This window comes from Mytilus galloprovincialis, chromosome 1, assembly GCF_965363235.1.
Source record: "Mytilus galloprovincialis chromosome 1, xbMytGall1.hap1.1, whole genome shotgun sequence".
Classification (NCBI taxonomy): Eukaryota; Metazoa; Mollusca; class Bivalvia; order Mytilida; family Mytilidae; genus Mytilus; species Mytilus galloprovincialis.
In genome coordinates this window covers 120,681,474-120,697,525 of record NC_134838.1, presented here as the reverse complement: position 1 = coordinate 120,697,525, position 16,052 = coordinate 120,681,474, and the positions used below count along the sequence as shown (strand labels likewise).

The 16,052-nt window shown below is 30.6% G+C and overlaps 1 protein-coding gene across 4 annotated transcripts; it reads left to right on the top strand.

The window, feature by feature from the left end:
* The first annotated feature begins 821 nt into the window (after window positions 1-821).
* LOC143055359 (reticulocalbin-2-like) lies at window positions 822-15,761 on the top strand. 4 transcript variants are annotated; one of them, XM_076228517.1, is made up of 6 exons: window positions 822-915; window positions 7,593-7,757; window positions 8,840-8,987; window positions 9,744-9,909; window positions 14,462-14,657; window positions 14,935-15,761. In XM_076228517.1, exons 2-6 carry the CDS (start codon window positions 7,595-7,597, stop codon window positions 15,210-15,212), a joined length of 951 nt encoding a protein of 316 aa, XP_076084632.1. In that variant the 5' UTR covers window positions 822-915; window positions 7,593-7,594; the 3' UTR covers window positions 15,213-15,761. The 4 variants fall into 4 exon arrangements, with proteins under 4 accessions (XP_076084632.1, XP_076084621.1, XP_076084625.1 ...); XM_076228506.1 differs by having other exon boundaries at window positions 9,744-9,918; XM_076228510.1 differs by having other exon boundaries at window positions 885-1,024.
* Window positions 15,762-16,052: the final 291 nt, after the last annotated feature.

Sequence of the window (16,052 nt, the reverse complement as noted above, 5' to 3'; positions counted from 1 at the left end):
TAGGGACACACCTAGAGCTTCTGAAATTAAAAATCCTATGTTAAAAGCTGTTTATTAAAATATGTTGGCTCTAAACACACTTTTGAATTATTAAGGAACTTATATTAAGTAAAAATAACATTTATTTCTACATTTTTTTACGATATTTTTGAGTATGAATGTTGAACAGGCGGTCTAGGGACATGTCATTTTGGTTGTTTTGGACCATTCAGGAATCAATATCTTATCAATCCTTCTAAAAAATAAACTGTTTCTTTACTTAAAAATGTTAAATCTAATTCAATGTACTGAATGCACAAAAAATTACTTGCAAAGATCAAACACATTTTTTTTAACGTGGCTGGGCCAAGAAAGTACGTTTTTATTGAAAAACGCCCATATCATGTGCCTTTTGGATAGAATAATGATCAATTAGTCACTGATTCATTTATACTTCTCCTGTCTACTATTGGCGAAGGGTGGCTAATATACACAACCACGTATGGTCGAAATGAGAACTTCCATTGAATGCACCATCTAGACTTCAGACACTGTTCAAAACACACAGTCATACCCTTCTTAGACTGGCCCTCTAGCCCCTTTGCGGCCCACACTACACTGTAAAATTCTTTTTGAGATAGAGCAGATCAGAGCAGGTGGGATTTTTTTAATTTGAATTTATTGTCTAAAAGAGATGCACTACAAAATAAGATTATAATTTAATAGTGTGTTCTCCGACTCGTGCTTTTAGTTCCAGATTCATCCGAGTAAACAGTACGTCAGTACTTTGATCAATATTACAACGACATTTTGCCGCGAAAATAAACTTGAAATATAGTTATCTACCTTTAACATTCCCCGGTTAGCCAGCTGGCGGGGATTATATGTTGTTTGAGTTAGACGATCTTTGTACTATCTAATCACACAAAGCCACGTGTATGTATACACCTTTAGCATAATAATTAGCTGTGTAATTTAAAAGTAGACGTGTGTTTAATTGTATAGTCATACAGTACAAAGTTTGCAGACGACAGAATTGCAGAAGGTATATTTTTTTTCTTGTAAGACTTGCACTTGTAGGTTATCTATATAGGCTTATGAAAAGTGGTAAATCTATTCAGCATTACATGGTATTTATCATTGAATTTTGGGAAATTAAATTTACAGTTAAATAAGTATTACTATTTCTCTTGCATCTGAAAGACACCCTTGTAGATTTCGAAAAAGAGCAGGCTAATGCTGCTACAAGGCAGCACTCGCACCCGCAAAGTGGAAAGGGATTAATATAAGTTGCAAAACTTGTTTCCCAATCCACTATAATTAAATATGTTTAAACTAAGTATTACTATTGAAGAGTTGTCGTTTATTACTGTTTATATTGATCATTAATTAATTAGTTAATATCCTACTGTTAGTTTCATTTGAACATGATATAAGTAAATTATCCTGTTTTTTTTTGTCGCTTAAATCAGAGATACATGTGGTATCATCTGCATCAGACTTGGTGTTAGCTATAGATTCGCCCCTTTTTGTCTGTTGAGCATGTTGAGTTGCAGTTGGGAAACTTACATTCTCAGAATTTATTACTGGAAAATATATGTTATTTGCTGTGATTAAACTTGAACTTTTGTTAACTTTAATATGTTGACTTCTCTGCATCAGATACAGAGGTTTGTTAGAGCTTTTAAGTCTATTAGTATCTGTTGCAGTTAAATAATCCAGTATAATTGATATAAAATATAGAGTTGTCACTTGTTTAGTAATATAATTATTTCTGCCACTGCATCCAACATGAATTTTTGAGTTGTAAGATCTTCTATGATAGATAATTCAGCTGATCTGTAAAAATACCATCTACATGTAAATGTCTTATACATCATGTACTGTCTTAAGACGCTAGATTAAAACTGATGAGGAAAGGTAACACCCAGCCACCAAAAGCTTTATTTTTGTAGAGCTTAGGTGGTCGAGCGGGTCTGGCACAGAGCAAAGGCGATTTGGTGACATGATACATGTATTTCAGTAGCATGAGTTTGAATCCTTGCCAGGGATGAACAACAAATTTGCTCCTGAAAATTTACATATATATAATAATAATTATTATAATAATATATATATATATATATAACAAGTCTAAAAGGGTACAACATCACCAAAAACACGATAAAACGAACAATATGTTAGATATTTCGGATAACAGATATCCTTCCTCGGTAATAGCACGATGACAAATGAATCATGTCAATTCAAATTAAGACTCTATCAAAATCTTGAAATTAATACAATTTAAGCGAACGCTGGAACAATTTTAAAATTTCCAAACACGGCGCAAAGACTACAGAGATATGCCAAAATAATAATAGTTATTTACGATGTGAACTGGCACAACTCTTAATTCCCAAAGGTGGTGATAGTTGAGATGTTAAACAACTGCGTGGGAATAGAGTCTCAATAAACAGTCCTGACCGATCTAAGCTGGTATGATATTTAAAATATGACAGCGGTAGAAAAATTGCAAAAGAGACTGCGTATTTAAACATTCCAAATATCTATAGTAATTTGATAATAAGAAAAATGAGTAATAAATTTTTACTAAGGTTAAGTAATAGAACATGGCTGTGTATTTACACATCCGTGCCAACTGTAATTAAAACTAGTATAATTAAAAAATTCCTGAAAAGTGTAAGTGTTCAGTATGAGAGCCGGAGTTACTGGACACAAGTGATGGCAGGAAGTTAGTGATGGTAGGGAAAATGAGTGATTCTTTTATGTTTTTTTCATTAATGCCCTGGGGAAACTGTCCTGAGCTTTCTTATCCAAAAACTTTCCCGAGCAAGTCTGTCGGCCTTTGACCAATCCTCGTTGTGATCTATGATGGTGATGGTAAGTTTTTTTAGATCAGCTTGGTCGTGCCCATGTGATCTTAAATGACGACTAACGGGGAGGTCGGGCTTGCAGGTGTAGTCACTACGATGACCATTCATGCGTTTGTTGAATGGCTGTTCTGTCTCGCCAACTTACTGCATGCCACATGTACACAGACCCAGTGGAGTGACAAGTAATAAATTCTAATAAAAGCTGTTCAACTACAGGATGGTGCAAGTCATGTGGTAACAAACGATGTCTGACTTGCCAACAAATACTGAATACTCAAACATTTCCTTGTCACTCCACTGGGTCTGTGTACACAATATTTTGTAATGTAACTTGCAAAACCCAGAATGTTGTATACATTCTTCAGTGTCAATGTGGCACGCAGTATGTTGGACTCATCAGAGGTAATTATGCATTGATCAAACGAATTTTAACGGGACCGCAAAATTACTTCAACTCATCTGTTTTCGACACAACCGAGTTTGACACAACGAGGTTCGACTATATATACTACTATATATATATATATACTAGAACACACCCGTGATATCACGGGTCCGTGACTGAATTAAAGTATATAACTATGCGCAAGCCTTATTTTAGTATTACAGCTTTTACATTATTTCTAGCAAGACAAATCTTTGTTTGGCTTGCTTGCTTTGTGTGTATCAATGTTTGCTCAAGCATGGCAATTAAGATAGGCGGAGCTTCAGCTTGTATACATCATACTTAAATTTTATTGGACGTTACGTTTGAGGTTTAGGACACTTAATTTTAAAACATCACATGACAAATATTCTCACATGTTTCCTCACCTGTAAAAATACAATAATTGGTCAATGAAAGAAAAATATGAACTTAATATTTTTTTTTTTTTTTTTATAAAATATCAATCTATTAGTTCAGTTGTTTCCATGTCTGCCCTTTCATTTATGTAACTCAAGAAAAAATTCCAATAAATGGGTAACAATTGTATCGAAAAGAGAAAATCGAGTGCACCTTTTTTTATGTTAGGGTGTGTTTGAGATGAATATTTTGTCTTGAAAACGTACAAAGGAAGAGTATTTGATACATCGTCTCGCTTCAGATTCTATCATTTTTATATAGCAAAGCTACAGGTTGACTTTATAACATAAAAAAATCACAATACTAAAAGATGAAAGTAGGGGTCAAGTGAAATACCTATCCAATGAATCACAAAATCAGAGTAGGTGTGTGTTCGAATAGCTATTTTACTAAAAGTATTTGACGACAATCTTTAAGTTGGATGATGAAAATGCATATGTTCGAAAAAAATTTGGTTTCCATTTCTACGATTGTGAAAATGAACTGCCGTAATGGGGAGATAATTTTGACGAAGTAGAATCCTGACTGTATTGTATATTTACAGGTAAGGAAACATATGAGAATATTTGTCATGTGATGTTTTAAAATTTAGTGTCCTTAACCTCAAACATAACGTCCAATAAAATTTAGGTATGATGTATACAAGCTGAAACCCCGCCTATCCTAATTGCCATGCTTGAGCAAACATTGATACAAACAAAGCAAGCAAGCCAAACAAAGATTTGTCTTGCTAGCATTAATGTAAAAGCTGTAGTATTGTCATCTGATAAAGTCATGCCGATTATAAGATACACAGTTTTTCTCTGCTTTCAAGTCTTTCTGTTTGAGCCCGTCGAACTGAAACAATAATATTAATTATTTGGAAAACAAAAGGTCCTGGAATGGAGTATTTTTTAATCAACAGCATTGTCCTATATAAGTTATAAATAAAGTTGAATTCTTTGCTTCGCTGTTTTACGTCATGCCCACTAACAAATTGAAAACTGTACGTACCTCAGTATACGCCTTATTTTTAGTCCAGATTTTCAGTATTCATATTGTTATCTTAGAAAGTCTTACTGATTAAAATACTACAATAGGTAACAATTTGACAATTTAGTAGTGTCAACCCTGTGGTTACGACCCGTGTATATAGCATATTAATCCTGAATACAACGTTTGGTGGTGCGCCTGTCAGATGCGGAACGTACAGATAAGGTAATAGGTAACAGGTGAATATACTATAGGTATCGGTAGCGGACTCGACCCGGAACTTCTTAATTATTGGCAATATTAATTACGTGGAAAACAAAAGGGCCTGGAGTGGTGTAATTTTTAATCTACACCTTTGTACTATATTAGTTATATATAAAGTTGAATTCTGTGATTCGTCGTTTTTACGTGATGACGGCTGACAAATTGGACCTCGTAATTTTAGTATTATAGATATATATATATATATACATATATATATATAGATCTAAGATTGTTTGGCTAATTATATTATGAATAATTATATGAATTATATATATGATATATATATACTGTATGCACAATTCCAGCCAAAAATATAAAAAAATAAATTTCTTTTTTTTTCATAGCTATGAAAGTTTCAAATAATAAGACTATACTGCATCTATTAGAAGCTAAAGCATTGTAAATCATGCATAACTTGAGTTTTTTTAAAAGGATATTTATCATGTTTATCCTTAATAAAAAAAAAAAAACGCATTAATTATGTTTATGAACCAGATTTAGTTCTGTTTAGGTTTTAATTACATTTTTGTAGTCCTGTATTTTTCAGTGTTTTTTGATATATTTTAAAAATGTCATCTTTATTGTGTCCAAGTACATGTACGTATTGGTCCTTTCCAGTGAAACTTAACTTCGTATTGCACTTGTTGTTTCTATTTTTTATTTTTGCCAGGGTTCACCAAGCTACAGTTCTGTAGCTACTTACACGTGTACTCTGTTTAAATAAGAGTATGTTTAGATGTTCATTAAAGACATATTATGGGATTTACTGAAGAAGCATTGTTAAATATGTACCTCATTTCCTATATTGTTTAGACATGATATTGAATTTTGATCGGCTTGCAACAGCTTTTACAACCACAAAATATTGATATATCATTTATTTAACAATTCAAACATGTTCAGTAAAATGTAAATTATGTAGCATTATACCTTGATAAAAATGTCATTGTGGATACGTTTACTTTTGTGTGTTCTAATTTTCATGGATTCAGGATAAATTATTTTATATGAATATTTGATTTGAAGATATTTCAAAATTCTGCATACTGGCCATTGTAGAAAAATAAAAAACTTATATTTAAAAAATCAAATTCTCAAAAATGAGGTTTGGTTCAGGGCTTCCAAAAAATATTTGAGCCAGCCGGACATTTTATATCTGATCCCGATTTTAATCCCTTATGACTAAGTCTCTAAAGGCAATTATGGTAATCAGATGGCCATCCCAATGATATCTGCCTTAGACTCTTTATTTTTTCAAAATGACGTCTAAAGCTTTACTTTCGTTTTTTAAAATCACATTTTCCTAAACCAGATGTTAACTTGACAATAGTAAAACATGGACTTGAAACGGATATGTAAAATCCGTGTACATTAACAAAGCACGACAGAGTGAAGAAGCTCTTTCCACGTTATATCTTCAAAACAAAATACTTGAAACGTATGTTAGAGTCAGGTATCAATGATAATTTTAGCATTTTTGAAGAAATGTAGGATGCATAATTAAATTTCCCACATGCGCACATGTGTTCTTGTTCATACAAAGTAGTTCTGACAATTTTTCATTTAAAACCTTTTAATTTTTTCATCAAATCATGTTTATAAATGTATTTCTTTTGATTTTAATCTTTTGGACTAATCAATTAGATACAAAAGCTGAAATGTAAGAAAATAATTGTGAATAGGCCGATCAATTTATACCATGTCTGGTACTGAAAATAGTTTACCTGTCACCTGAACAGGTATATTTCAGCTGTCCAACAATAATTAACCTTGATTAGAATTAGAAAGTATTGATGGTAATTAATCATCATGTCACTTTTATGACCAGAAATGTGTGGCTGTTAAAGGCAAAAGGTTGGGTCAAAAAGATAGCGAAATATGTTAAAATGACCGTATCTTTTGCGGGCATTATACAATTGTCCGAAATATATGACCGTTTTGAAAGCCTTGGTTTTGATAGAGATTTTTTTGGCCCCATTTAAAAAAAAGCAATTTTTAGTGCGAGCAAAAATTTACATGACGTAAAATCAAATTAAATTTTGTATTTTGAAATTGAGCAATCATGTAAGCCTTTGGCTATTTTGTTGAACATGTTGAAATTGATATATAATTTTTTGGATAAAATGATAAAAGCATTTGAAGAGAGATCAATCAAAAATATAAATATATATTAATTTATTTGTTATTAATACATCAGGCCACAGAAAATAAATTTTATGTCTTAGTATAAATAACAACTGAACAGTTAGGAACTTTTTAATGTTAATTATTCCTTTGAACAAAATACATATATAAAGAGTATTTCATACTTAGACCTATAAGTTGATTTGATATTCCAAAATTGTGTTCCTATATGTTAGAATGTCTTGATAGAGAATTGCTCAATGTATATAGAATGGACATCATTTTGTGATCTTTGCTTACTTTATATCTATATCTAGGCCTACATATATGTGCGGCAAGCCTTTTTAACCAAAAGCCAAAAAGTTGGTGTAATCTTTACCATGTTCCGATATTTGAAAATTGTGAGAGAATACGGAATCAGAATGTGCCCCTCAAGATAACTTTCATCACTAGTGATAGAAATTCTTGTGACTTCTAAGTTACTATTATATTGTCTAATGATTTTAACATCATGTTTTTTGTTTTGTTTTTAGAAATGAATTTCTCTTGTTTATTGGTGGTGTTAGCTGTTGGTTTTTCTTGTGGTGAGAAAGAAACAGACAAGCATGGAGCAGGACACAAACCACCCAGTCACATGCACCATGATCATGAAAAAGATGGGGAACATAACTCACATTATGACCATGAGGCAGTGTTAGGTATATATATACTCCTTCATACTGATAATCACCAGTGTCAACATTTTCCTTAGTAAACCAACCATCTGTTCTTATCATGCTCAACATGTCTGAACTTAGCAAACAGAAGTTGAAGAAAAGCAGAAAACATTTTTGATAATTCCATGGGTATCCATATATTTTTGGATTAACTTTCCTCAATTTTGCACATGGGATTTTTCTGAAAAATGACAGATGCGAGTAACATGTACATTTGTGTCAAATTAACCAGTAACATGTGCATCAACATTCTATGTTTGTGGCTGAAATTGAAATGCTTCCTTTTATTTTTGGGGCAATTTGTACAACCAAAATGCAAAGCCAGTGATTTGAGTTTTACTTTTTCCAAATGAATCATTAATTGATTGATTAGAAAATAATAGTGCTGTGCATGTAACATGATGTCAATGTTATATACTTAACATTTTTATTCACTAAGATTTCATCAAACATTACGATTTGGATAAAAGTACATTTATTTTTTCATTCAACAGCTGTTAACAAATTTTACTTATATAATATATATATAAACCTCTTAATACCATGAATTCTTTTTGAAGTTCATGTTTATATCATGATTTTTGTTATAGCAACGTTTAGATTTGTTTGACAATGTATAAATGTATAAATGTATGTTGACCCTTCCTACAACAAGGACAAGGAATAGAAATTTCAGTTTTTCTGTCAATAATCAGTCGGGGTACTACATGTACTTGTGTTTGAGAAAATTAAAGGGAGATTATTTAAACATTATAATTTACTTATAGAAGTATATACTTCTTCAAGTAAATAAAAATTACTTGTACAGGTAGTACCCCTTACTGTCAATAATTGGTTGTTCTCTCTGAGCACTCTTGACTTCCTCTACCATTAAAGAATGTCCGCTGTGTTTTATCCAATAGTGATAAAAGTGGCTTCAAATACCAAATAGGAGTTGTTAAACATTTATCATCACATTTACATGTTATGTCTGTTCTACTACACCAACAGTGTAGTTCTTTTGCAAAGAACAAATCATATATAGTTTACTGTTAAAAATTATAACGTTTTGTTTGTCTTGTTAGGGTCTAAAAAATTAGAAGAAGAGTTTGATGAGTTAAGTCCAGAGGAATCAAAAAGACGGTTGGCGCTATTGGTAAAGAAGATGGATGTCAATGGGGATGGATATGTAACAGCAGAGGAACTAACACAGTGGATTCTTACATCATTTCAGTTAGTTTTATTTTCAAAATTTCTACATTTGTTCCTTTTGTTTCTTTTGTGTTGTTAAAATCAGTATTTTACATATTTGTATCACTTAAAATACTGTTAAAGACTGTCAATTAAAGATGAGTCTTAAGTACAGCAACACCTTAGTAAACAAACCATCTATTCTCAGCTACTGTTGCAAATTTCTAATGCAAAATTTTTCTCGCCACAAGTAAGGCCAACAGTTTGAACACCAATGATGGTTTTGTCCAATACTACAAAGGAAGAGAGGGTTAAATGTATTGTTTCTCTTCCAAAAATTAAAAACTGATGCTGAATAAATATAGTAACTTATATCTTTATGAGACTGTTTAAACATGACATAGGAAACTAGAAAAGATATTGAAGTATGCAGATATAACCTTTTGCTTTATTTGGAGATCTTTTGAAAACCTTTTTTTTTTAGTTTGAATTTAATCCAAACTTTTGAATTTGATTTAATCATGTTAAATGGGCAAAATTTGAAAATTATATACTGAATTAATTTTCTAGAAATTATGTATTTAAAAATAAATTAACATAACAATAAATAAATTATTGTAACATAGAAATTTTGTCATGTTAACTCAACAAAAACAGCATTATAAAATCCATATTTGCAATTTTGGAATTAAAAGTTTTTCAATCAAAATATATGTGTTGCTTGATTTTGTAAATCGTATTGAAATCAATGCAAGATCTAAGCAAAATTGTTTTATTTTTTCATCTCAATACTTTTAGAAAATTAGATGAAGAAGATTCTTTAGAACAATTAAAAGAACATGATACAGACAAAGATGGGAAAGTGACGTGGAAAGAATACATTAGTAAACAATATGGTTATAATCCTGAAGATATGGAAGATTTTAAACACAGAGACCAAGAAGATCTAGAAGACTTCAACAAGGTAAAAAAGGTCAGTATACAGGACAACTCTTTGTTAATAGGGATTTTATATCCTTTGGTGGCAGTTTACAGTTTTTACTTTGCTTTTAAGCTAGTTGGTTATTTTAATACTTTTATTATCTGATGGAAGGAATATTTTATATTATTTTCTTACAGAATGTTTTCATTTGTGTTGCATGTTAGACAAGACAAATTTAAGATTTTCTGTCCATTTTAATTTGCTTATGCATAAGATATTGAATACAGTCAAACCTGCCTTAACAGTCACCTGCTTCTAACGGTAATTTTCAGACATTCCCAAAAGTTTTCACTACACAATTTAATTTAAATTGGGGGTCACCTGTTTAAAGCTGTCAGCAGTCTCCTATTTGTAGGCGAAATCTTCTTTTCAACTTTTAAAAATGGTCATTTTAATGTTCTTATCTGCTGAAATATCAAAAAGAAAAAATCCATTTGTTTAATGTTGAAGTCAAAATGAAAATCAGAACCTCATTTCAAAGGTCATCTCTTTTGAGTGGTCACTTTTGATACTTTCAATGAGTGATAGCTTAATACAGGTTTGACAGAACATTTTTTTTTGGGGGGAAGGGGGTGTGGTGGTTAAGATATATACTAGCTCACATATAGAATAAGACCAACAAAATTTATAAAAATGCTTGTGTCTTAAAATGCCTTCCCTGATATTATTGACACTTTTGACTGTGATTTGGGACAAATGGCTAGTTACCCCATGAACTGAAGTTTAAAAATAGTACAAAAAATGAAATCCTACCCAGTAACCCTACCTACTCATTTTTTCTGAGGAAGGAGACCCTAAAAACTTTTTTTTGCCGAAGTATGTTAAAAATATAAAGATAAGAAGTCTGAAAGAAGTATTTCTAAGATATAAAAAAAAGTCAATTTTAATTACTTTTTAGCAGAACAAGATAACGCTGAATAATTAAGGTTCAAGGTTTCTAATAAATAATATATAAAGGCATCTTCTGACCTTTAAATATATAAATTCCTATTTATACTTTATCTTGTGAAGCTAAATTTTAATTGGTGTTACAAAGTATAAAGATTGTTGTTTTATCATGCGACAACTTTTAATAAATGTACATAGTCAATAAATGAAAGCTAATTTGAAAAATAAAGTAAAGACAAGTCAAATTAATTAATACAAAATTGAATGTTAAGTGTATATAGTCATGATAGTGTTTGGATTGTAAACTGCCATCTTATCATGAGTTTCCTGTATACATCAAATACAAAATGTAGTTTTAAGATTATTTCTCCTGATTTATCATTGTAATATAAGGTACTGAGACCATATTTGACAATGTGATTACATGTTTCTAGAAAGGTGCACTATTTATGTAAACTGACACTTTTATACAACTTTTTTAAACATTTGAAGACTGCAGAAATTCTTTTTGTCTACTTAATTTCTGTTGAGGACCTTCAAATTCAGCTTTTACAGCAAAAAATTATCAACTATACAAGATCTACAAAAATGCCAATACAACTAAAACCATTGAAGGACACATATGGGAGTACTTGGTGTCAAAGGAAAGACAGTTGACTTTGTATAGTTGTTTTGGTTGAATGACGATTTTTAAAAATTGTTTAGTATATTTTAACCAGCGTTTTGCATTTGTGCCAATCTGCATTTCATTTGCGCCGATTTTTTCTTTCATTTGCCCTGATTACAGGTGAAGAGATATAAGAAGATGTGGTATGAGACAACTCTTATTTTCATATATCATTAAAGACCTTTTTTCATAAGTTGTACAAATGTACTGAATTATCAATCATAACATGTATAAAGTGATAGAGCATTGATCAGAGTTAACCTCTGTTGATTTAATTTATCACACAAATTTCTAGAAATTGATTTAAACGCATTTAAGAAATTACTGTCGTTTGGAAGTGTAGAAAACACTAGTTTTCTGCAGTCAACAATTAATTGGCTTAATGTTTCCCTATTTTGAAAATTTCTTTTCCGCTGATCAATCCCAATTTTATTGATTATAGCCTGTTTTAATAGAGCATAAAAAGTCCTTCGGATCCCTTCCAGAAATGGACATCTAGTTAGAAAATGTTCAAGGTTTTCTAATGTTACAAATTTGTTTTTCATTCATTTTTTGTACATAAATAAGGCTGTCAGTTTTCTCGTTTGAATTGTTTTACATTGTCGTTTCGGGGACTTTTATAGCTAACTATGCGGTATGGGCTTTGCCCATTGTTGTAGGCCGTATGGTGACCTATAGTTGTTAATTATGTGTCATTTTGGTCTCTTGTGGAGAGTTGTCTCATTGGCAAACATACCACATCTTCTTTTTTTATATAAACACAGTAAAAATTAGTCTAGTCAACTTTTGTCTTCTCATTGTAGGACCAGGAGTGATTGACTTTCAATGAATATTTTTTTCCAATTTTTGTGTGGATGAAAGAAAAATTTAAAAATTTCATTGGGACATTTTGGTTGAGTCATATATTAGTTCAGTTGTTGCCTAAGCAGAAAGTGGCGAACTATACATATATCATATGAATGATCAATGCAAGTTTGACAACCTTGATGAGTAGAACATTGATTTAATAGAATGAGTGAAAAAAAACAAATCCACTAATTATCTGAACACGTAAAATTTTGTAGTAGTTTAATGATCCCTTTAATTTACTTGTTTACCAGATTTAAGATTGTTTTACACATTTATTAATAAAAATGAAACTTCTATAGATGTACTCAAATTTGATGTCAAACTAATGCAATTTATATAAAAAAAAATATAAATCAATTCTTTAAAATTATTATCCTTATGGCATTTGTCTCAGATGCATAAGTGGGTGTTTCAATTTCAGGTTTCAAAACTATAATTATTTTATTTACTTTAATTAAAAAATTGTAAGTTTAATAGATCTGCTCTCAATTCAATGTCAAACATTTATAATTAATAGATTTTTTTTTAGATCAATTCTTTCAAATCATGATCATAATTGTGCTTGCATCTGATTCTTTATTATTATTTTTTTTTAATTTAAGGTGTCAAAACAATAATTATTTAATATACTTTATAATCTGTACAAGGTCTACATGAACTTCAGACAGGGTCGTCCTGACTCGTCATTATATCATGGATGTGTGGCCATAGTTTTGCTTTCATCATTAAGTATTTATCTCAATTACTATAAAATCAATAGGTCAACTTTATGTGGTGTATGTTATGATTGTATTGTACAAATGTCAGTCTCACAGGTTTCATTTGACTTTGATTTCATTTTTATGGTGCATTGGTCAGTGTTAAGTTTTTGTTGGTTGATCTGTTTCTCTGATACTATAAGCAATAGAGCCACAATATTTGGTGTATGGAATGATTTTAAGGTGTATATGTCTGTCTGGAATGTTTCATCTGACCTTGGCGTATATTTTTCATGGGTCATTGGTCAATGTTAAGATTGCTACATGCAATATGTCAACAGTATTTGGTGTATGAAATAATCATAAGGTGTATATTTTTGTCTGGCAGAGTTCATCTGACCTTGACCATGTTCTAATCATAAGGCAATGTCAAGTTTTCATGGTTATTCTTATTTCTCAGATACTATAAGCAATAGGTATGATATATTTGGTGAATTGAATGATTGCATCTGACTGTGACCTCATTTTATTGAAAAATCATAATGGTCAATGTTCAATTTTCGTTAATAGACCTGTTTTTCAGATTTTTTTTTAGCAATACTGCTAGTCTTATTTTATTTGATGTATGGAATGAAATTAATATAATAGGTAACGTAGTCAAGACATTCCAGCATGATTCACTCAGAAACTATAGTAGAGACACTGTATATAGACAAAACAATTACCAGTACCAGGAAAAATAAAATATATTTATGAAATTACAGTTGACCCTTTTACCTTGTATGGTGATAATATATATTTGAGTTTTTGTTGGAAACTATTGGAAATATTCTTATTGCATTTTAATAAATATATGCAATAATGCTAGGCAAATGATACTTGTTTATCAGAAATTCTATTGTGTATGACATCAGGAAGGGAACTTTTCAAAATAACACATATTAGTTATTAACATCATATAAGAACTTAATTTTTTATCAGGTTATCTTCAAATTTGTATGAAGATTTCCACTCAAGATAGGTGCCATAATCAGGAAAATCCTATATTGGGGACAATTGTTTGTGTTAAAATGTTCCACATATATTCTTGTTGCTGCTTATTTCACGGTTCATGTTTTACTGTAAATTTGAAATTTTTGCATTCTTTTTATTTCGCAGTTATTGCACAATAGATAAAAATCCGAATTAATCTATTCTATTCGAATTTTTGCATTATTTTATTCACAGGCACATGTTTCTATCCATGGGAAATTCAACTATCCAAATATATAGATAGTTGACCTTCCCATAAATGGAAACAAGGGCCTGTGAATAAAACAATGCAAAGATTTCTCAATTTACGGATTTTGACAGGCAAACTTGATGAAACTTATATACTTACACACTTTAAATATATAAGTTGTTAAACCCTTATTCAACTTTATAATTTCAGATGGTAGAAGAAGACCACTCAAAGTTTAATGCTGCTGATGAAGACAAAGATGGAGCCCTTAATGAGAAGGAATATGTAGCATTTGAATTCCCTTATGACTTCAAACACATGCATGAAGTGGAAATGGACAGATCAATGAAAGATTATGATAAAAATGCTGATGGAACTATCTCATTACAAGAATTTCTTGGACAAGGTAATTTTATTGGTATTCAGACAAATATATTTTACATCATATTTTTCATAATAAAAAAAAACCCTGTTTTGTGTGAGAAAACTGATTAACATGAAGATTTCCTAAATAATGAAAAAATGACACCACAATGTTCTCTGACCATGATGACATGTTTTCCCCATATGACTATAGTCAACACATAAACAAAGGCAGTTTATTCATAAAACTGAAATTGAAAAGTTGCCTTTTAAGAATTTTTAATAAGATGATATTTAATGATACACACTTTATAATTCAGAGGGTGCTGATGATCCAGAATGGGAAGCTACAGAAAAAGAAAGATTTACTGATTATGATAAAAATAATGATGGTAAATTAGATAGAGAAGAGATGAAACCCTGGATTTTACCAGATAACATGGAAACAGCTACAGAGGAATCCGATCATTTAATCGGCAGAGCTGATGATGATAAAGATGGTAAACTATCAGAAACAGAAATTGTTGATCATAGCGAAGACTTTGTAGGCAGTCAAGCAACAAACTATGGGGCATTCCTACCACACGAAGAATTGTAATGTTGGTCTCTATAGAACTACTTCATAATTTGTGAACATGATACAATGAGTAAAAATTTTTGTATGAATGTAGATTTTTTTTCCCTTTGATATTTGGGGAAATAGGAGTAACATTTTTCAGATACTGTCTCGTGTATATTTTTGACAAGATTATAGTGCTATTCATTATTTTGAAACCTTTAGAAGTCTTTAATATCTTTTTGGAAATTTGTAATGGTGATTATTTTGTATATGTCAGAAAATTAGTGTTATGAATACAATTTTACCTTATTGTATCATGTTCTATATTTGTTCATTGCATTTCTTTGTTACATTTGTTTCGTTAGTGTTTCAAAAATATTCCATTATTCAATTTTTCAGGTTTGTAGTTCATGAAATTTGAATCTTATTATTATAAAAAAAGTTGTGTTTGTTTTAGAGTTTTAATACACTGCTTTAATTTGTATCATAGTTTTTATAACAATACTAGTATGGATTTTTCTGCTGAAAGTCTTAAATTTCATGATTTAAGGTGGTGGTTTTGAATAATTTGATACCATGTTATAACTTTGTTAGAATTTATAATGAACAAAATTGTGTTTTGAGTGTGAACCTTTTATCATGTGCAATAAATTATAATACTCCAGTTCTATAGAACTGTTAACATAATAAGGTGCTGAGGATCTATACATGTCTTATTCATATCAGATTTATTTCTATAAAATCAGCCAAATTGAAATTACATGAATGATATATAAGCCACACAAGGCAAGTCCACTTTTGACATGATCATAGACAGAAAAAAAATGAAGTTAAAAAAGTCAGATTTCTCTATGTATCCTATTTAATTTTGAGGATAGG